This window comes from Anabrus simplex, chromosome 5, assembly GCF_040414725.1.
Source record: "Anabrus simplex isolate iqAnaSimp1 chromosome 5, ASM4041472v1, whole genome shotgun sequence".
NCBI lineage: Eukaryota > Metazoa > Arthropoda > Insecta > Orthoptera > Tettigoniidae > Anabrus > Anabrus simplex.
In genome coordinates, this window is record NC_090269.1 from 166,967,547 (window position 1) to 166,991,023 (window position 23,477).

The 23,477-nt window shown below is 37.8% G+C and overlaps 1 protein-coding gene across 3 annotated transcripts in view; it reads left to right on the forward strand.

Moving 5' to 3' along the window:
* The window catches only part of LOC136873871 (uncharacterized), a 615,800-nt gene that overhangs the window by 204,570 nt on the left and 387,753 nt on the right, over positions 1-23,477 (forward strand). For all 3 annotated transcript variants that reach the window (XM_067147177.2, XM_067147176.2, XM_067147175.2), the window contains exons 4-5: positions 1,485-1,614; positions 14,742-14,917. In XM_067147177.2, the coding sequence (XP_067003278.2) occupies positions 1,485-1,614; positions 14,742-14,917 (306 nt within the window). The remainder of the gene's footprint in view (positions 1-1,484; positions 1,615-14,741; positions 14,918-23,477) is intronic.

The window sequence follows — 23,477 nt, forward strand, 5'->3', positions numbered from 1 at the left end:
TGAAACTTATAACACGTAATAAGCCAAAACCGGCATATAGAGTGGATACAATGGTAGAACAAAGGGGGTTTACTGTCTTAAGGCTCCCTCCATACCATTGTGACCTTAATCCGATTGAACTTATTTGGAATTTGTTAAAACAAAAGATTGCTGCTAAAAATGTCTTTGCTATTAGCTTAAAAGCCCTAAAGGAACCGACCAACACTTCTTTACGTGAAATCACTCAACAGGACTGGGCAAAAGCTTGCGAAAAAGTACAAACAATTGAGGAAAGTTATTGGTTATGGGTTAATGGAGGAAGCCGTAGAAAATATCATCATAAATGTTGGCCTTGACAGTGACGATAGTGATGATGAAAATACAAATGAAACTGAGTGTCGCGACAACACTGAACAACGTGATGTGGATACTGATACTGCAAGTGAACCTGGTACGGACAATAGTGAGAATAGTGAGACCGATACAGCTGATGAAGAACCTGGTATCTATATCCTTTGTGTGCAGGACCTTCATCGTCTAGTACAATGTAACTTCAAGCAGGTTAGTGGTACTCTTCTCATTGTATGACTGTACATGCATTCCCCCTCTTGCCCCTCTCCCGTCCGCAGCAGCCATACCTCGGCGAGCGGACATAATGTATACACAACAGCCCTGCTCTGTGTCTAGCGGTAACAATTCCCTGGTGGAGTAGTACTAATCCTCTGTAGAAACAGGGACCGATATATTTAGGCTGTTTATAAGCTCCGGATTGGATAGAAATAAAATTTAAGGGGCTGATGGACCACTCTATATTAGCCAAAGTTCTTCTGTATGTATTTACTCTTATCATGGAGTATTTCTTCTTTTTCTCTTTAGGCATTTGTTACGATTATGATGATTACCTGTCCAGATATGTTTCCATACTGTTCTTTTTCTAATGATAGAGTATCCCTTGTTTAAAGGCTTGGTATTCAGTAGAAAAAAAAAGTATCTTGTTTGGAACTGAATACACATTTATCACCATTATTTAAAGTACTACATGTGACATTTGAAAAGAAAAAGTAAGATGGAATTCTCTTTATATTTTGTAACCTTATCCTTATTATATTTGGTGATGACTACAATACCTTGTCCATTAACCAGACAGCAGCGTAGTAAATTGCTGACAAAAAATGGCTGGAGGTTTGAATGCTTGTTGGTTTCTGTACTCGATATAAAATTATCTGAAATGATTTCTTTGATTTTGTATATGGGTGACTGTTGAATATTTCATAGAATTATATTTCAATTTAAAAGCGAATTTACACCCTAGTTTGCTCTAGCTCTTTAAATTTTGTTGAATATATTAGCCAAAGACGCACATGTGTGTGTGTGTTTTTGTGTCATAAACTACTTGGGAACTTTAACAGGAACTTTTTGCTGTAATTTTGGTGTGTTTAAGCCACTGAAGTGTTTGTTTGATTATTAGTTTACCGTTTCAATAATCTATTATCTGTGAATTCCAGACTTCAGTTCTGGTCACCAAAATACGTGGGGTTAAGGATCTTGAAGATGATACTGACCTCAAATTCAAAAAGGTCAGAGAAAGTCCTGTCTTGCTTATGGAACCAGATGCGCTACGCAGTCATTTCAAAGGTAAGAAGAGCATCTGTATTATTATTTATTTGATTTGTATATTAATTGAGTTGTGTTGAAATTTTAATCCCAAATGCCATTTGATGCAATGTATGTATGTATGTATGTATGTATGTATGTATAAGTTCCCAGCCCAGAGGTGGCTGGTTTGATCCTCAACAGCTTTGTCATCAGCTGTCATAGATGACGTAGGTGTCACTTAAGTGGCATAGTAAGGAAGTGAAGAGAGTGGTAGTGTCCTGTTGCTTCTGTTCATTGAGCCAGAAGTTGCTATTACATACCAGTCTGCCAAGCCCACTGAAATGTACGCACCAGTCGACCATATGAGCAACATTTTTGCACCATTCTTAACAGGGACTGGCTGTATAACAATGGCACTATGAGTATCACTGGTACCTCAGTCGCTTTTATATTGGCAAAGCCAATTGAGATATGAAATGTTATCATTGGGCTAATGGAAAAAACTGCTACGGGTAAAAGGGTTGATTTATCCAAGTTGCTAAAACAGATGATAATTGGCTTTCGGATCAAGGATGGCAGTATTTCTAAAACAGCACAATTTGGTATATTTGTATATTAGCGTGTTTTCAATTTTGTTTAATATTTCTGCAGCAGGTGTATAGGTTAGTTTTGTCAGATGATGCTAGTGTCTATTTGTGTTAGATCTTATTATCTGTACTGGTACCAATATGTTTCTGTTCTTTAAGCCTATTTCTGTGTCAAGTTTTTTGTTTTGCCCGTGGATTTGACTAATTTGGTAGGTTACAACATAGGTGTTATTGACAATTAGGTACTTATACAAGTATGTAGCAGAATAAGAATGGGCTTTACAGTTCGATGTGGAATGTTAAATCATTTTTTTTTTTGTCCTTGTCCCCGTTTCCTACCATCAAGGTAATCTGTCCCAGACTAGTTAGCTGCCCTCAGGCATGCTGAGTTCAAACTATGAAAATAACTTAAAATTATACCCTGGATTTGATGGGGAACATATATCTGAAATGGACAAGACAAGGTCAACTAATAGCTATAAATGATACAAGCCGAGGCATGACGTCAGTTTTGAGGAAAACATGTTTATTAAAATACACAAGAAATACGAAATGTATAGCAAAAAATTCATCAAATATGACAATAAATACATGACTCAAATCTTTCTCGATGGTCATAGAGTTCATCTTCAGGATCAAAATATACTGTTACAATTAATCAAGTTTGCAACACATATACTTAACATTTAGCAAGAAAATTCCTGAACTTTTGCACTTTAACACTGTGACCTACGTGCACGCACCACACTTCTAGCTGGTTTTTAAAATTCTTTCCACTTTAGATGAGTATTTCCCCTTTCCTGCACATTTTACATTGCAATGTGGGCCCCTAACCTTAAAAGAAAAACGTGTTTTAATGCGCTTCATGGGGTGGGGAAATAAGTAATCCAACAGTATGCATAAAATTTCGCTGAGTGGTAAAACATACCAGTATATACACCTTGATAACGAGTCTCCCCATGAACACATGAACAGCTGTGATCGGAGCCACATACAATAAAAAAATAACATAAATGGCAAAATTTACACAAATCAAAGAACAAAAACATGTTGTCATATTTTTCATGGCATCACAGGTAACTCAAACTCACACATTCTCGATGGAAAAAATTAGCAGACAATAAAGAGGAGTGCAATTGATCCACCTTATTCAATACAAAGTATGCTGCTAATTCAAAATCACAACATTATTTATTTGGTACAGGCTTCAACGTCTCAGACGTCATCATCAGCCAAAATTGGGCAAGTAAATAAAGATATACACGTGTTAAAATACAATCTATAAACCATTAATAGTAAAATAACAGTACTTAGATAAAATACAAAGTATGATGATGCTGAAGGAGGAAGTCATTCTTAAATTTACACAAGTTGAGGACTTGTTGGTCAGTTGTAAAACAAAGGTGAGAAACTATTACAAATGTTTAAATATGTCTTGATCAGGCGAGTTGGCCGTACAGTTAGAGGTGCGCGGCTGTGAGCTAGCATCCGGGAGATAGTGGGTTTGAATCCCACTGTCGGCAGCCCTGAAGATGGTTTTCCATGGTTTCCCATTCTCATACCAGGCAAATGCTGGGGCTGTACCCTAATTAAGGCCACAGCCGCTTTCTTCCAACTCCTAAGCCTTTCCTATCCCATCATCGCCATAAGACCTATGTGTGTTGGTGCGACGTAAAGCCACTAACTTGGGACCTTCAAAAGGTAAATTCGAAGACTGAGTTTTCCCTGAGATTTTGGCTGGTTTACTTGGGGCTGAGCCTCGGGAAGATGGATTAGCCGACTCAGCCGAAGCCACTAGTCACTTATGATTGTTGGTGGAAGTTGCACCCGAAGTTGAGCAGGAGGGAGTGCTATTAGAATTCGGGCAATTCTTGGCGATATGGGAAAAAGCGCCGCATTAAAAACAGGCTTGGGATGACCCTGCTCCCTTGTTTGTCTCCTTGGATTTAATCAAGGGGCACTTGTTCCGAAGATGGTCGGGTGACCCACAAGCATAACGTTTGCGGGGAGTTGCGGTTCGGCGAGGAGGAGGCCGAAAATTACTAGAAGATGGAGGGGGTTCTTTCGCGACACGTAAGGTGTCGGCGTATCTAACCCCTTCGGCTGAAACAGCCATAGCTTCCAACTCGGCAAAGGTTTGCGGACGCGACGCAAAGCACAAATATGACCTGCAAGATGGGGAAATACCTTCCGCAATAGCCTGTACAATTTGATCTTCTGGAAAATGGAGTGCAAATACTCTAGTATAGAACTTAATATCTTGGATGAAGTCTGCAAGATTTTCATCCAGCCGCTGTACTCGGTAATAGTACTTCTGGATTAGTGATGACCTAGCTCGAGCCGGAATAAAATTAGCTAACAGATGGGCGTGGAAGTCTTCGATAGATGATTGTTTGGCAATTGCCCTAACTATTTTGTCAGATAGAACACCAATTGAATAGGGATAAATAATCTGCAGAATTTGACACTAGGAAAGAGAAAAAACAAGAGTATGATCTTGGAATTCAACAAAAAATCTTAAGAATGAAATAACATCACTGGTAGAGTTAACAGAAAACTTAGAAATACTTCTGAGCAACATTGCTAAAGGATGGGGCAAACTGCTGAAGCCAGGTGACGTAGTAGGAAGGGGCCTAAGTGGCGGAGAAGCAGATTCAGAAGGTGCATTATTCAACACAAAGGGAGGAATGGAGGTGCGACGAACGGACTCAGTTTCTAATGGAACAGAAGCATGTCGGACTTCTACAGTTTTTGTACTTTCTTCCCCCGTGGGAGAATGCTCCTCGCTGACAACGTTTACCAGAGTGGGTTGGTCGATTTTGGGGAGGGACTGCCCCAGTTAACAAAAGGCTAACCTTACTGGACAATTCAGAAAGGTTTTCGAGAACTGCACTAGCCTCCTTCCTTTGACTGTCATTTAACTTAAGAGACAATAGATCAGTGACCCTATTGTAAAAATGAAACAATCTAGCTTGCACACGTTTAAGTTGATTTGGAGAAGGATCATTTTCTTCAAAAAAACTAACTACAGATGCTAGCTCAGTAGTATTATCCGTGATCGTGGAGAGCGCATCATCAGTCTCTTTCTCTCCCAAAGAGGGAATGGAAAAAATCAAGGGAATCTTTAAGCTTGTTGGTATCTACTGCAACCGTGCCTCCAGTGTGCACATTTCTAATTGTTAATTCATAAATCAATTCCTCTTTGCGCAAATAGCTGGGATGGAGGACATCGCGAGGGCTGGACAGGATGACAGAACCTTACAAATTTAGAAAATCAAAAAATTCCAGCGACGGAGAAAATTGTTAGAGTTTGAAACAAAAGTAATGTTTTTTGCCATCAAAAGGGGCTAAATTGAGACCCATTCAACCACGCTCTGCTACCACTTGTTACGGAGGTATCCGTGGTCGTCAGAGGTGAAAGAAGGTGCGGGCTGGAATAGGTCTCAACTACAAAATTAAAGTTAATTTAAAACTTTAACAAGGTTATATTTTCTTTTCAAAATCAACAAATAACAGATAACAACATTTAACAATTTCCACTAGGTGAAATAACAACGAAAGGCATGTACAAAATAATTTTACCTGTTCAGGTTTTTTTTTACAAGGTTTTGGGCTTCGAGCCCTACAGCCCAACTTTACCATGGTACAAAATTGAACAAAGGGGCAGAAAACCCCATCATGCCAAGGAGCACTTGCTCCTAATTACAATGTTAAGCCTCCTAGAGGCACACGGAGATCAAATTTAGGAAAGGGCAGACCTGCTCTCAATAGTTCAAGCCTATCAGGAGGCCATAAGCAGACCTTACACTCAACTGCCCTTAAGGCATACTTATAAATAAACAGGGGCAACTTGTACCAATTCAACTGGGCCCCAAGTGAAAAAATAATAGATTAATTTAAACGGCCCTAAATACAAGGGGAATGGAGGCGAGAACTTGCACTCCTAAATACACATATTAAAACCTAAGAGGCACTAGGCCGATAATACAGGGGCTAATCCCAATCTATGGAGGTGACTCGTATGAGGAAACTTAACACATTAAGGAAGCGTAGAAACGGTTATGAAAACGTCGTCACCTCAATTTCAAAATGAAAAATATATAAAATTGACAAAGTAATGCTTTAGAGGAAGTGTCCTTAAAATTAATTAATTAATTTTTCATCTAAACAGTGTTATGTGGCTGAAGATGTTGATAATATACGAAACATGTACCACTTTTGACCATTAAAAATTGCCTTAAGCAATCATTGTATCGACTAGGTGGAAAATAAATAAATACTTAATTGTGAATCTATTGAAGTGCGATACGGACCATGAAGCTGATTTTATGTAACCAAAAAATATCTTACATCTTTTGGCCTTCCATGGCCCAGCTTACAAATTGAAACAGCGGTATCTTGTACCCAACCTATTGGGCCGTAGCAGAAAAGAACAGGTTAAGTAAATGGCCCGAAACACAAATTGAATGGAGGCGTGTACTTGCACTCCTAAATATGCATTCTTAAAACCTAAGGGGCACTAGCCCGATGAAACAGGGGCTATTCCCAAACTATGGAGGTGACTCGTATAAGAAAGAAATTTAAGACATTACGGAAAGGAAGAAAACCAGTTACAACGTAGTCACCTCAAACCAATATGAAGGGGAGCTCGAGAGGTTACATCATTCTCTATCCCTGGATCACAGTTAAAGATTTATTAAGTTATTACATAAGCCGGCAGAAGTTACATTTACAGAAAGTAGGTTACATAGGTAAAGTTTCGGACCTCTCCCTCGGGATAAACTGCGGAGCTAGCAAGAAAGTAAGATGTTAATTGGCCATTACCTTGCTGAAGAACTGCTGCCTGGTGAAAGAGGCACCTCCTGCTTCACACACACTTAGTTAGATGACGATCAGATGGCCAAGAGACATGAAAATCCGCAGTTTAAAAACCCTCTGGGAAAGTTCGAGACCTTTCATGAATAAACCAGTCACCCCCTCTCAATGTAACACTCAGAATTGAGGAAGAAGCCTGTGATAGGCGGAAAATTAATTACAGAAATTCATGATTGGCTAAATTCAAAACTGGCGGAAAGAAAAGATAAATATTGCCAACCCAAAAATGAATGAACGTAATTTAGTAAAAAAAAATAACTTATGAATACAAAACTTCTTCAAATCAAAGTTCTTTCACTTCGCACTAGGGTGCATGATCATAGTTTATTAGCAGTGACATCTGTTGAAAAAGTCCAAACTTCTTGATGAAGGGCAAACAAAACAAGTAGAAATTCACACAGTACAGGAAACTTCAAAATAACAAAATTTAATTAGATTTCTGTAGTGACATCTTCTGAGTAAATGGTGAAGTAGGTCTAGTTTCAAGTTCACTGTTTCTCCAGTAGAGGAGTTCTTTTAGGCGCAAGATTTAATTGTGCGGCTTAGAGATGTACCTCCCGGTACAGTTATATTTGTATTTCTTCACGTAATTTCCTCAATTCATTAACAAATGTCACAGCAGTCTAATTTTTTTCCGTTCTCGATGTACAGAGCAGCCGTGAGTTCAGTTTCATAGTTACAACATCTTAGGGTGCAATTTTATGGAAATAAATGAATGGAGATTTCCGTCCATCTGTTCGAGCACCATTGCCTGTAGTGTTTGCAAACAAACCTTTATGCACTCTGCTTTGCTGTTCTGTTTCATTTTATTTAATAGTTTTTTGTTTGATGTGAGTTATTTACTTTTGTTGAAACCGCTCTTGAGCACTTAAAACAGTTAAGAGGAAAGAAATTTGAAGCGTGAAATAACCTTTGAAATGTTAAAATACATCGCAACATATAATTTAGAAACAAGGTTAGGGTACGTGACAACTACAGATAGGATGCGGGGAAGCAGCTAGAACCCTGGGAGGTAGTGAAGCATAGCCTTTCGTGGTCAATGATTCGGAGACAGCAATTTTCCTACGATCAAAATTACATTTCATGTTAAAGATAAAATTCAGAAACTCAAAAAAATTAAACAAATTCTAGTAATATACTTAAAAGGAAGGACATAAATGCTTATTGAACATATCTTGACTCATTCACAGCATGCTAAGACAAGTTTTAGCTACATATGCTTTGGCACACAATAATAACCTGTACAAACCTATCCAATGATGCATGTCAATGAAATTATGGCTAGTACTATACTACACATCCCAAAGGTTGCTATTAAAAAATTATTTTTGTACAAACAAAGAGGTAAATGAAAATAAAACTGTTATCAACTTTGGATGATTAAAGTTATACAAAAATTTTTATTCCTGCCCCTTTTATTTTTCTCCAACCAGATTTTTCTTTTTTCTTGCTGATTCTGTGAGAATTAAATGTTCTAGAAAAGTTCACGCTTGTGAAACCAGAAACACATTTCCAGAACTGCTCATGTTAGTATGGTGTGCAAGAAATAAATTTACCAAAGATGAAAATTTTGAAATCCACATTAAATGACAATTTTGATACAATCAAATGAATAAGAGTTTTTAAAACAGTGAGTGAATTTAAAATGCTCTGGATAAGTCTTGGTTTATGAAATTGAAACAACTCTTCAAAGTCCAAAAGTTCAATCCAACGAATTTCCACTATGCCAGATCACATATAAAATTTTATACAGCCAAATAAATGGGAATTTCCGTCAGTTCACCCAAAATGCTGCCTTTTCACCGCTACATATATGTATATTATTTGATTGATTATACACTTTTTAGTACAGTGTGTGTCTAAATATGGCATCTTCGTTATGGAAAATGAAATAGTGCAAAATTTGTTGGAAGATGAGAGTGTCTTTGAGATTGAACAAGCAGATTCCAAGTTGGATTTGGAATGTGTATCAGCTGTTTCTTTGTATCAAATATCAGGAGGTGAAAGTGATGACGAGCCTGCCCTATGGGAATCAACATCTATATCATCTGATGGCCAAGCAGGCATCAATTTTTGGTAGTGAGACAAAGTTTCTCATAGTGCATTGGCACTGCTGGTGGCTACAATTAGCCTACGCATTGGCCTCCGCGGTATGTACTAACCATGCGTCTTGGTAGGTGTGCTAGGTACCAATTGATGAGCCCAGCCTAGCACACAGGGGCGAAACGCTGGCAACCAGGAATGAGTTAGCTGGAAAATTTATAATGTCCAATAATGGACCATTTATATTGGTATTAAAGGCTATACATACCAGGAAACATAACAACGAGAAATGTAAGGGTCCAAAGGACCCAGGTTATGTAAACTCGTTGTGTTAAGGAAAATCAGTTAAATTGTTACAAAGAAGAAACAAATCAGGTGTTACGCCGCAGTGGATGGCATAAGGAAAGTGTAATAAGAGAATATCCAGCTGCGCAAAACCTCTGAGTGAAGAACTGCTGAAATATATTATGCTAAAATTCTTACCGGGTCCAGCGGACCGAGGGTATGCATCCTAGGGTTAATTGTGCGACGTACAACAGTTATAATAAAGGAGACAAAATATGTGTTGGTCATCCTTCATTAGACAACAACTGTCCAAGCCTACTAGCAGTTTTAAGGAAATATAAAAAAAGCACAGATTATTAATGGTCTGAGCAACTAACAAAACACTGAGGCACAACTCTCAACCCTGAAAAGTCACCTATAAGATGCCTACAAATAAAGCTGCAACGTTCAAAAGCAGCCACACAAAATGTTGTACAACTATTCACAAAACTACAAATTGACATAGCATTTTTACAAGAACCTCACATCTTTGAGAACAAACCCATACGAATTCAAACTAAATATAAACTATTTTTCTCTGAAAATAGAAAATGTAGGGCTGTTATTTTCATGCCAAATAATTCAATCGATGCTCTGATCATCAAACAGTTATCTGATGAAGATGCAACCATAGTTGAAATCAGAAAAGGGTCCTTAAACCTGATTACAGCAAGTTTTTACTTTGATATTCAGCAAAATATTGAAACCGATTGATTAAAATAACAAAGATTTTGGATTTTGCTAAAGGAAGAGGTGTAGTAGCTGTAATAGATAGCACTTCAAGGTCATATCTTTGGTTTGATGTGTTAACTAACAGCAGAGGGAGAACACTAGAGGATTTTCTGATAGCAAACCAGCTATACATTATGAATGAAAACAACGGTTTACCAACATTTCAGTGTAGAAGAGGTTCCAGAAATGCCAACTTAACAATGTGCAATAAACATGGTATGAAAGAAATACGGAATTGGGACTGCGCCAAAGAAGAGAGTTGCTCTGATCATAGCATCGTTACATTTAAAGTTAGTCTATCAGCAGCTAAAACAAACTTCACTCATCGAGGAATCAGGTGCATAGAAATAATAGACGATTACAAATGTTTGTATAAAAATTTCATAAACACGGTAAGAGAACAGTACAACTGCAGAGCAGAAGATTTCGGTCAGCTGGACGAAGAATTACAGATCTTAGTTTTCGTATAGTCAGACACACTTTATCATTACAACAACTTGCAATAAATCTTTTAAAATTTGCACACCTTCAGTGAGAGAAGTTAAAGGCAAGTCAGTTTCCTGGTGGACTATGGAGCTGACAGTAATGAGGAAGAAAGTTAATACTCAAGGAAGAAGATTCCAGTGAACATCAGGAATTGACAAATTGCGCCGACAGGGGAAATTACAATATCGTGAAACAAAACGTCAGTATCAGAATGCCATTATAGACAGGAGAAAACAAAATTTTTAAAAGAGTTCTGTAGTATTACCTCATCTTCTAGTCCATGGAATGCTACTACCTAACATAGATGATGACAGGTCATTTACAAAAGAAGAAATAAGGGCAGTAATGGAGAGTATGGATTGTAAAAAGGTTTGAGGAGAGGATGGGGTGACAAGCGATATTTTGCTACATATTTTCACCATAGTACCCTTGTATATAACTGCCCTGTACAACAAATGCCTAGAAATAGGAATATTTCCTAAAAATTGGAAAGAAGCCAAAATCATCCTAGTAATTAAGCCAGGTAAAGAAAATTCAGAAGATGTAAGCAAATATTGACTACTCAGCTTATTAAATATAATGGTGGAGGTGTTAGAGAAACTGTTTATAAACATATAAATGCATCACTTCAACTCGAATAATATGCTACACGACAATCAGATCGCGTTCAGGCCTCAATCCAGCACAGTGGATGCAGTTATGGCCATCAAGGACTACATCAAAGAGTCGCTGAAAAATTGAATGTTCAGTACGACTCATTATTAAAACTGAACTACTAGGACGCTAAAGTGATTTACTTTTGCAGATGCTGTTTTAGTCCTGATTAGAGGCAAAAATGCTCTGCAAATTGAAAACAAGGTCAATATTGCAAATCTCCAATTGGGCCAAAGTAAATAAACTATCTTTCAACATAAATAAAACTCAAGTAATGCTGATGTCTAGAAAAAGCCAAGAAAACCCCACTGATTTTAAGCATATATCTCAACAATAACAAAAGCCTGGTGGCCATGATCGTTAAGGCGTAGAAGTCGGTCTGACACCGAGGTTAGCCGGTTCGAGTCCCGTTGGTCAAAAAAATTTCACCATCAGAATGTTGGTCGGCATGGTAGGGGAGGTGGTGGGATACAATTTCTAATCACTAGGTTGCGTGCCAAAAGCCTGGATTAAATTACAAACCTCTCCGCAGTGCTCATATGGAGTGAGGGCATATGACACTGTTGATGGTGATTCGTCCATCGGATGGGGATGTTAAGCCTTGAGCAGACCCCTTGGTGCTATTCGACAGGAGTAGGCTATGTGCCGGCACCGGGTTTCACCCTCTCCCTAGTATCATGATATACCACGTCATTCATTTCATCTCATTAACTCTTCTGATGAGGTTGACGTCAGGAAGGGCACCCGGTCATAAAAACCCGCCATGACAGATTCATCTCACCTCAAACCCGACCCCGTAGGGAAACGGGACAAAGGTTGGACAAACACATCTCAACAATAACAAAATAAAACAAACTAATTTAATGAAATATTTGGGGATATTAATTGACAGCAGGTTCAGATTCAATAGTCATATAGAACATACTGTATAGCTGAGAAGAAGTCTATGAAAATTATACTCGTCTTGCCAAAGTCAGCTAAAATTAATTGGGAATTGCGTTTAAATATAATGAGTATCGTTTACAAAGGAGCAATACTTCCATTACTCCCGTGTGGAGTTCCTGTTTGGGTAAATGCCTTAAATGCAAGCCATAATGTTAACAAACTAAAATTAGTACAGAAGGTAGTAAATATTAAAGTTACAAAAGCCTTCAGAACAACGTCATATGAAGCATTATGCATACTAACTGGAATGACTCCAATTAATATTAAACTTTTGAAAATTGCAAATTACTACAATATAATTAAAGGAATAATTAAATACTTGAGAGGTACCATTCAAATTGACTCTTACAAAGAATTACAAAAATTGGCCTCACCCAGCTGAAAACATAATCATTTCTTTCTTTCTTAATCTGCTTACTCTCCAGGGTTGGTTTTTTCCTAGGACTCAGCGAGGGATCCCACCTCTACCGGCTCAAGGGCAGTGTCCTGGAGCGTGAGACATTGAGTCGGGGGATACAACTGGGGAGGATGACGAGTACCTTGCCTGGGAAACGTAATAATACAAGACAAAAAGGAAGAAGTACTGTATACAGTGCAGATGTACACAGACGGTAGCAAAACAGAGTCGGATGTCGGGTCTGGAATAGCTATATATACCAACTCTGAACTAACTCACCAACTTAGATTCAAATTATGTAATAGATGCTCAAACAATCAGGCTGAGCATGTTGCGGTACTGAAGGCCCTTGAGAAGTTACAAGACATAGACAGTATACATGAAAAATCTGCCATAATACACACCAACAGTAAAATAACCTTGGATGTTTTACGAAACAACCGCAAGCACAATACACTGATTGAAGAAATACAAAGTATTTTACGATATCCTCAGCAAGAAAACTGGATCATACATTTTACATGTATGAAGGCTCATGTTGGCAATGATGGAATCTGGCCAAAGAAGCTGGAAACAACCTGGACTTCGCAGTGGTTTACAATCAAACACCTATCAGTACATTCAAACAAGACCTGAGGGAGGAAACCATTTAATGTGGGAGAGCGAGTAGGAAAATACTACAAATGAAAGCATAACAAAATCATACTTTCCTAATGTAAGTAGTAGACTGAAAATTTAACTAAACCTAAGTCATAATATGACAGCTATGACAACAGGCCACAGGAAATTTGGTGAATACTTCTTTAGGTTCCAAAGAACAGAAGACCCTGTGCGCGCATGTGTGTGTGGTTTTTTTTTTTTTTTTTGTGAAACAAATCATCATATTGTTGACCATATTCTTCGGCTCCAAGAGAGGTGAACTTTGTAGAAGTGCCATAAAGTTAGTGGGCCACTGGCTGGTGGAGAAATACAAACTCTTGGGCAAACACTACAGGATTTTTATAAATTTGTAAACAAAATAAATTTTGACATCTTACAATGAGACAGCAGTTAAGTGTAATGTATTGACAAAAGTCATATGTAAAAATTTTTATATAAGGTATTATTAGTACTGTCATTGTGTATATACAAGCATGTAGTATTACTTCCTGTAATAGATCATGCTATTAATAAATGATTTAAAAAATAAATAAAAAATACATACATACATACTGTAAAGACTGATTTTTTGGACATCCTGAAGTTTATATTCTAATTCTCCCAGGATTTGGTATTGTCTCTCACATTATTTGCCAAGAAAGAGGAAAAAAGGAAGCATTCGGTACTTTAGGTATAATTTATACAATAATAGCAATTGGTCTTCTCGGATTCGTCGTATGAGCACACCATATATTCACTGTAGGAATAGACGTAGACACACAAGCCTGTTTTACATCCGCCACTATAATCATTGCGGTCCCTACAGGAATTAAAATTTTTAGTTGATTAGCTACACTTTTTTTCAAACATTTAGAGTTTTACAATGTTAAAGTTTATATTTATGATCGTTTATTTAACCCCCCTATGTTTTTTAGTTGATTATTGATGGGTGATTCAGTCTTTGATATATTTTATAACTTTTATATTTTTTATGGGTTGCATCTTATCAGGCGATTTTGGTAATTTAAGTTTTTATAGAGATGAATATATACATGGTGATTTGACTATCAATCGATTTATTGTTTTGGTATTAATATTTGTACTATCAATAATATTCTTGATTATTAGACCAAATTTAATTAGAATCTTATTAGGATGAGATGGGTTGGGGCTTGTTTCTTATTGTTTAGTTATTTACTACCAAAATGTTAAATCTTATAATGCGGGTTTGTTAACAGCTATGTTCTTGAAACTCAAAGAATTTGGCGGTGTTTTAGTCTTTTCAGAGGAATCTGTCCTGTAATCGATAATACACATTATAGTCGACTTGGTTTTGTTATCAGTTTGTATACCGCCGTCGTAAGATTATTTTTTAAGAGTGGTAATTTTCTATAACTCTTATTAGAGTAAATGTCAGGTCAAGGTGCTTCTGTTGATTTAGCAAAGACGTTTTGAAACTTAGCTCCTTTTTTATTTATTTACAGATAGGCGACAAGGCGATGATGTTGTTGCTGAAGTGGAGGAGGGAGCAAGTACCTTGCAGCACTATACAGCAGCATTGGAAACGGAGATTAAGGAAAGAATGGAACTCATTGAAATGTTGGAGCAAGGGCAGAACTTCTATGAGAATCAGAAAGGGGAGGCCAAAGTTGTGGCTAATGTAAGTTAAAGGCAATTCTTGAAAAAAGTAATTTCTTTCTTAGGATTCCTATATTAAGAATAGTTTGCCCAACTGTTCATTTGCCTGTTATGTTAGATGATTAACTTGAAGCATACTCTTTCTTGCCAGCTCTACCACAAGGTGCGTGGATATTCGAAGGTCTCTTTTTCTACATTCATATCCATCGGGTCTTCGTGCCAGCTTGGCCATAGGAATTTAGATTTTGAATACCAGTTATAATATTTTATTTGTGCTGATACAGACTGTATTTATTTGTTTACTATTGTATTGTGAATCATCAGCACTTATTAAAATATGGCTTTGTTACTTTATGATTGCTATTGACGATAGCATTCACTCTAAGTTCACAGTTGAGTGCTGAATAACCAGTGCTGATTCTGACTAAAAAAGGAAGTCAAGGAATTTAATTTGACTGGGAAAAGCCTGGAATTAATCAGGCAGGAAGTTTATGAAGGGGGAAATTGACAGCAACATTATTCAAAGTATTTTAAAGATATTTCTTTTGTGTAAGAATTTAACTGCTATATGGTATTAGTTTTGATAGCGTTGGCTATTAATTACCATATATTGATAATTGTTGCTGCTTGCCCAGAATTACCTCATATGGTGAATTGAAAATTCACCCCCAGAAATGTAGCAGAATTTTTTAAATTCTGATTGAGTGTCCATCACTTAATTCTAGATTTTGAATTATGAAGTTATTCTATCCTTATTTGTGGTGATTTTTTCATTCTGTTTGTTTTGCCACTAAGATCACCTGTATAATGAATTTTGTTGCTTTTCTTAGGAATCTGGAAGTCCAGAATATTAGAAATTATGACCCAAACTTTTTACGTTGTTTGAAATTTGACAAGTCCAATTGATGCAGAGTTAGCTTTAACATGCAAACAATTATAATACTTGAATATTGTCATACTTTTTTCTTTTGCATCCTCACCGCCCCACCCCTTTTTTACTATGTTAAACGCTTGAAATTAAAAAGGAGGATTGTATTCAGAATTTCTTATATGTGTGCATTCGTAAGAAAAGGGCCCACTTCTTGGTCAACAGTTGACGAAATATTTGTAAAAAACTACTCAAGGGAGTAAAATGTCGAATTTTCGTTTTTGATACCTGTTTATTGCTTAGACCGTCATCTACTCACTGCGTGAATTTAAAACTCCTCTGACAATAATGAATGCTAAAACATGAGGTTTATTTAATACTGTTCTGGGGTATACTTGGAATGCAGAGGTGAAAGAAGGTGCGGGCCTGAATGGGTCTATCTACGATAGTCAAAGATAAACTTTAAAATAAAGGTTATATTTCTTTTCAGATATTAAATTTTAACAAACAACAAGAGAAACAACGGATTTCAGGTACAGAGTAGAGAAAGAGAAAACCTAGGAAAGGTTCCTTACAATTTGAGCTCCCTATTTACAGAAGTCGTTATATCACTAATCTAGCGTTCAGACAAATGGACCAGAAGACGAATCTCCCAATTTCTTTTACAGAATATTCAAAACACAATTTTCAAGAGCACTTTGCTCTGATGGTTACAAGTTACTGCCTTCCAAAGGCACCACTCAATATTACACAAATATCTATTACATTATAAAAAAAGAGCGTAATGCTCTCCAGTTCTACCCAGGAGACTACGCTCCCAAACCCTTACAGCCTACTCAAGGCAAACATTAATTATTACAAGACGGAAAAGAGCGTCTTTGCTCAATAAAATTACACTTTCAGGCCTCTCTAGGGACAACCTACCATTTACAGTACCATGTCAATTACCTTTTAGTTTACACAGGGGTATCTAGTACCCATTCTACTGGGCCTTTATGGAAATTAACAGGTTCAATTACTGGTCCCAAAATCAAAATGTGTGGAGGCGGACACTTGCTCTCCTTGAAATCAAGAGGTTAAAACCCTACTTGGGCTTGCTGCTCGACGACGCAGAGGCTAATCCCACACTACTGAGGTGACTAGAAGGACAAATTAATTTACAGTGTACAAGTGAAAAACAGTTAAAAAATCATAGTCAACTCAAGATTAATTGAAGGGGAATTCGAGAGGGTAACGCACTCTCTATCCCTGGTTTTCAGTTTAAGTACTTATGACTTACTTGAACTTTTACACGAGCAGAAATAAAGGTTTACATTTTAGAAAATTTACAGTTACGTTACAAAAGATAGGGACCCTTCCTCTCGGGTTGGCTTGCCGAGCTAACTACTGAGATAGAAATATGGTGGCCATAACCTGGGCTGGTGTTCTGCCTGCCGAAGAATAAGGACATCCGCCTCCTCTCTTAACACACACACTCAGTAACACGATCAGTAAGACAAGTTAGGTCGAAAAGGCGTCGGCTTTTATACCCGAGAGGAAGGTTCGAGAAGGCTCTGGACTAAAACCAGACACACCCTCTCACGTTATTGGCCGATAAAATAGGTACAAGAAGCATTTGATTGGCTGAAAAATAAATACACAAAATTTCTGATTGGCTAGAATCTAAAGCTGGTGGGATGAGTAAGAAATGTTGCAAACCTTGAAGTATCAAAAATAAGGAAAGTCAATTCAGTTCAGAAAACCTATAAACATAAAATTTCTTTAAATTTCTAGTCATTCCACTTTGCACCAGAGTGCATGACATGTTCTGTAACCCTCCAAGTGATACGTAAAAACCTCTTAACACTATGTGCCTGCTGGTAGTAATATTACTATCACGCGGCGTGCGCCTGAGTGCCGCTGTTAGTAATACTACTACCACGATCTTTGAAATTCAGCCACTCGAAAGCTATTCACGTTATCGAATTAGTTTTTGCTTTGACGTGTTGCCGATTTCCTTTACTATCGTTAGGTGGTGTTGTCGATCGATAGTGATTGGTGGTACAACTTAGGGACGATGTTTTGTAGCCATGTGCGCTCAGTTAGATCTTACATAATTGCTGATATATGCACTCCTCGCACGCTTCGGTTAGATAAGCTCAAATTTATGTGCATGTGTTCTAATGATAGATTATATGACTTCACAGATTTAGAATGAAAGTATAGTGAGGAAATAGTCTTCAATCATCTCTCAAGTAGTTGATTTAAACTGTATAATTATTGAGATATGTATCCCGGACCTTGTACAAGTAAAGGAAATCCTACGCGTGCATACAGCCCACGGATAAGTGAACAGATTATTACGGAACTTGTGAACGATTCAGATTCTGATCTGTATGAAAGTGACCGTGAAGAAGAAAATGAAAATATACAAGTCCCTCAGGCTGCTGAATCATCAGATTCATCACCAGAAGAACCAGTCGCAAAAAGACGAAGGGAGGTGAGAAGTACCGGAACACAATGGAAACAAACTCCTGTGAACAGGCCCATTTTTTCTGGCGCACCAGGACTGAATGCTAATAACCTTGGTATTTCTGCAGAATCTTCACCTCTAAATTTCTTTAGTTTATTTTTTGACAGTAATGTACTGAATGTTATCCGAGTGCAAAGTAACAGATATGCCCTACAGCAAATACATCTAAAGAAGCAATACCTGAATACCTGCAATAGGCGCGAAGAAGGAAGGACACACGCGGCGTACGTGCAAGGTTTTCTACAAGTCCAAACATAACACCGGTCGTGCTGTGAAGAAAATGACAACCATATATTGTCGTAAATATGACTTACGTCTTTGCATAGGAGAATGTTTTGAGTGTTTCCATACCAAAGCTAAGTATTGGGAATAACAATGTGTAATTCTGTTATTCAGTGACTAAAAACTATCGAACTTTTCTAGTGAATTAGAAATTCAAGTGCGTGAACAAGGATATCAGAATGGACCAATATTGTAGCCTAAGTTTCTTTCCAATGCTGAAGGTAAGCATTTTTTATATGATTTCGTGGGATAGCCCAAACTTTGTACAATCTATATATATATAAAATAAGAGTTTTGTATCTACATTGCTCAGAATTTGAAAAGAATGGTATTTCTGTATTGGTCATGTGCACAGTAACAAGAAAATGCATTTTTTACTTTTCCGTAATTTCTGTCTGTCTGTCTATCTATCTGTATGTACACGCATAACGAGAAAACGCCTGAAGAGAATTTAATAAAAATCGGAATGTAAAGTCGGGTCATGAACCGCTACAATCTAGGCTATAAATTATTTTAATCACGCTGAGTGAAATGGTAGTTTAGGGGAAGGCCTGAAATTTTATTCTCAAATATTTATGTTATTAGTGGTCGTATCTTAATGAAAATCGCTAGACGAAGATGGGAAATAATTCGCTACAATATAGGCTATACACGCTGAGAAAAATGGTAGTTTAGGGGAAGGCCTAAAATTTAATTGTCAAATATTTATCTTCACGAAAATTGGTATGCAAAGTCGGGGAATAGGTCGCTATGATCTAGGCTATCAGTAATGTTATTCGCACTGAGTGAAATGGTAGTTTAGGGGAAGGCCTGAAATGTAATCTATATATAAAGTAAGTGTTTTGCCTGTGCATTGCTCAGAATTTGAAATGAATATTATTTCTGTATCTGTCATGTCCACAGTAACAAGGAAATGCATTTTTTACTTTTCCGTAATTTCTGTCTGTCTGTCTGTCTGTCTGTCTGTCTGTCTGTCTGTCTGTCTGTCTGTCTGTCTGTCTGTCTGTCTGTCTGTCTGTCTGTCTGTCTGTACACACATCAATAGAAAACGGCTGAAGAGAATTTAATGAAAATCGGTATGTAATGTCGGGTGATGAACCACTGCAATCTAGGGTACAAATTATTTTATTCACGTTGAGTGAAATGGTAGTTTAGGGGAAGGCCTGAAATGTAATTTTCAAATAAGTTATAATTGTTTCGTTTCGGCCAACTAAGGACCACGTCATTTCAACTGTTTCCCTTGAGCTTTAATGTTGGTCCAGTACTCCTTCATTCGTATACGGTGTTGCTCCTTTCGTTCTTCCGTCCATGCCTTTCCAGTTTTCATCTTCGTTTTGGTAGGAAACTCTGATGTTCTTGGAGTTTTTTCTTAAGTGGGACACGCTTCTGGATATCTTCAAATGAGATCCCAATCTCCTGCAGATCTTTCTGTACCTCACTGAACCATGCCCCCGTTGCCTTTTTCTCTTGGAGGAAATTGAAAATGCGGTTGGTTAACCGTGTTGAATTCATTCGGGCCATATGTCCATAAGTTATTTATGTTATTAGTGGTCGTATCGATAAATACTACATTACTAACATAACTTTAGTTATGTCGTAAGTTAGTAGTAGTTATGTAAGAAGTTATTAATTTTCCGATCACTTATGTCTTATACATTGTTACCGTACCACATATAATCAGAGATATTCATGAATGTGAATTTTTGTTACTAAGTCCATATCAGCGCCGAGTCACGAGAAAATGGGTAAACAGAATTTAGTGAAAATCGGTACGTAAAGTCTGAGAATAAGGAACTACAGTCCACGATATAAATAATTTTGTAAGACACCCTAATATCACAGAGTCGAAAGAAAACTAATGTGAAGGCCTGCAATATAGAAAGCTCATAAACTTTATCAACAATAACATTACATTGACCATTGTTTGTTGTGATGTGCTTTGTGTCTTCTGTTTCCTCTCATCCCCGATAGATAGGATTACTGCAGCGTACCGAGGGTTTTTTAAATTTGCTTGACATCGCACCGACACAGGTAGGTCTTATGGCGATGATGGGATAGGAAATGAATAGTGGTGTGAAGGAAGCGGCCTAGGTTTTAATTAAGGTACAGTCTGGTGTGACTGGTGTGAAAATGGGAAACCACGAAATACCATCTTCAGGGTTGCCGGCAGTGGAGTTCGAATCCATTATCTCCCGGATGCAAGCTCACAGCGGCGCGCCCCTAACCACATGGGCAACCTGCCTGGTCGTACCGACTGTAACAGCCTGCCTGTATATTGGTGGGAAGTAGCTGGGGTGTAAGATAATTTTCTTCTTTAGCATGCCATTCCTCTGGTTCATACATTTTCTGATATATCTGGTACGTAACACACTGGTTCATCATAGTATTCTAGCTATACAATCCCTACTCTGAGGCACTGATTGGAATGAGTAGTGTGCATATTTAACGGAATAATGACAGAGGAGTGTTTACGGCAGTCTGCGACCTGGTTATTCCAGCTCCGGAACTTTCGACTCTTAGATCGGCACCGTAGTACTGTTCGTTGAAAGTGAGAAAGTGTGCAGTTTTTCATTTGATCGAGTATTTTATATGATAACATTGCTTTCAATCGCTACATTCCTACTGACGTTTTTGTAATGACCTATGTTGAATTCAGTTAGGAAAACCAACAAGACAGTCTTTCTGAGAATCCCGTAGCGTAGCACGGGTACAACAGCTAGTATGTATATAAATTTGTTAATTTATAATGCGAAAACTGACAGAACTATGAAATTTTTTTCTGAGAGTCTAAATTACGCCGGCACCGGGTAGGGACGCCTTCTTGAAACGTCCGGGCTCATAGTGTTAAGTGATAAGCGACTAACATCATAATACAAGTTTTTATATTTCATAAAAATACAAAATGACAGTAAAATATATCATATTACATATCTTTTTGTTCAGTATAAACTTGAGTGTCTGCCTCTGTGGTGTAGTGGTTAGTGTGATTAGCTGCCACCCCTGGAGGCCCGGGGTCGATTCCCGGCTCTGCCACAAAATTTGAAAAGTGGTACGTGGGCTGGAACGGGGTCCACTCAGCCTCGGGAGGTCAACTGAGTGGAGGTGGGTTTGATTCCCAACTCAGCCATCCTGGAAGTGGTTTTCCATGGTTTCCCACTTCTCCTCCAGGCAAATACCGGGATGGTACCTAGCTTAAGGCCACGGCCGCTTCCTTCCCTCTTCCTTGTCTATCCCATCCTATCTTCCCATCCCCCCGCAAGGCCCCTGTTCAGCATAGCAGGTGAGGCCGCCTGGGCGAGGTACTAGTCATCCTCCCTAGTTGTATCCCCCGACCCATAGTCTGAAGCTCCAGGACACTGCCCTTGAGGCGGTAGAGGTTGGATCCCTCGCTGAGTCCGAGGGAAAAGCTAACCCTGGAGGGTAAGCAGATTAAGAAAGAAAGAAAGATAAACTGGAGAATGTGCTTATGTAATAATGTTGGTTACACACCTTGATTCCATTTTATTGGGGTTGGTGAATTACAATTTTTCACTTTTGAAAAAAACAATGTTTCAACTTTCACTGTACGTAGCTTCAAAACTATAAAAGACCTAAACAAAAGGTAAATGTATAAAAAGTTCACCATTTTGTTAGCAACAAAAGTCGAGTACAATGTCATATTTACCGTAAAACTAAAGAACAGAAAGTTATGTACAAAAACCAAAATTTTGTACATCTCCTCTTCAGGCATAATTCTTTACTTCGAGTCACTTGCAAGAGTTTTTCTTTTCCTCCCCTTTACTACGGGCCTGTAGAAGTGTTTCAACTTATAGTAGCAAGTAGGATGAATGCCACAATTACACTTAGGGCACCAGAATTTGCTTCACTTTCTTTTTATCATCCTCGTTTTCTGACGAGTCACCATTCAGAGAAACTGCTTTTGGTATTTTGTCACCTGGCAAATCACTGTCATCACTTGAAAACATAATTTTCATAATCTTCTTCTAACATGTCCCGAATATCATCAGAACAACATGGATCACACATTTTAGTTTATTGAAACACTAACCAATCAAGTAGAACAACAATAGAACACTGCCATGCGGTATGGCGCTTTGAGCGACTGACGCTAAGATTTGTTTTAGAAGCATAAAACCTATTCGATTATTCAGCTAGATGAATCGAAACAGCCATTGAACTGAACTATTGATTAGTGCAAAGTACGGCGATATTCATTAAATGGTTGCCCAGCAACACGGCTCTAAAAAAAGAGTCGTTAATAACGACTTTATCGTTTCACTAAGGCATAAATGAGTTGTTTTAAAGACTCATAACACTTGGAGGGTTAATAGAGGCATCTGTGGAGAAAAGTGCAAACTTCTTGAGATAGTTGTTGCAACCTGTGATACACCAAAGAACCCAAAAGAAATCCAGTCTGTTTAGGAAACTTTAAAATAACAAATTACTCTATCACTTTAGTAGTTACATCTTTTCATCAACTTCTTGTTCTAGATGTTTCAGTATTTATATAATAGCCTTCTTGAAGGCGCTTCATTTAAATGCACGGGAATGAGGTTACCTCCCGATACAAATACTAAGAAAGGGACCACTTTTCACATCGTAAGCGAGGCTCCACACCACACACTTACTCGTTTGCGCTCATAGCTGCGCGTGCATAAGATAAGATGACTTGGATATCTTATCTTATGATAAATAAACCCTACCTGGGCACTCTTAATAAAGGTAATAGGTTTCATAAACATCCTGTCGGCTCCAAACATTTCTGATACCGATGCAGTCTTTCATTGTATTTGATACTGTGGAGAAGTGTGCAATGAATGTATTAGTACGAAACCAGCCAATGATAACAGCTACTAGAGAAAAAATTATGACAGGAAAGAAACTTACACAATTTATCACTTCAAAGGACAGGGGTGTGTC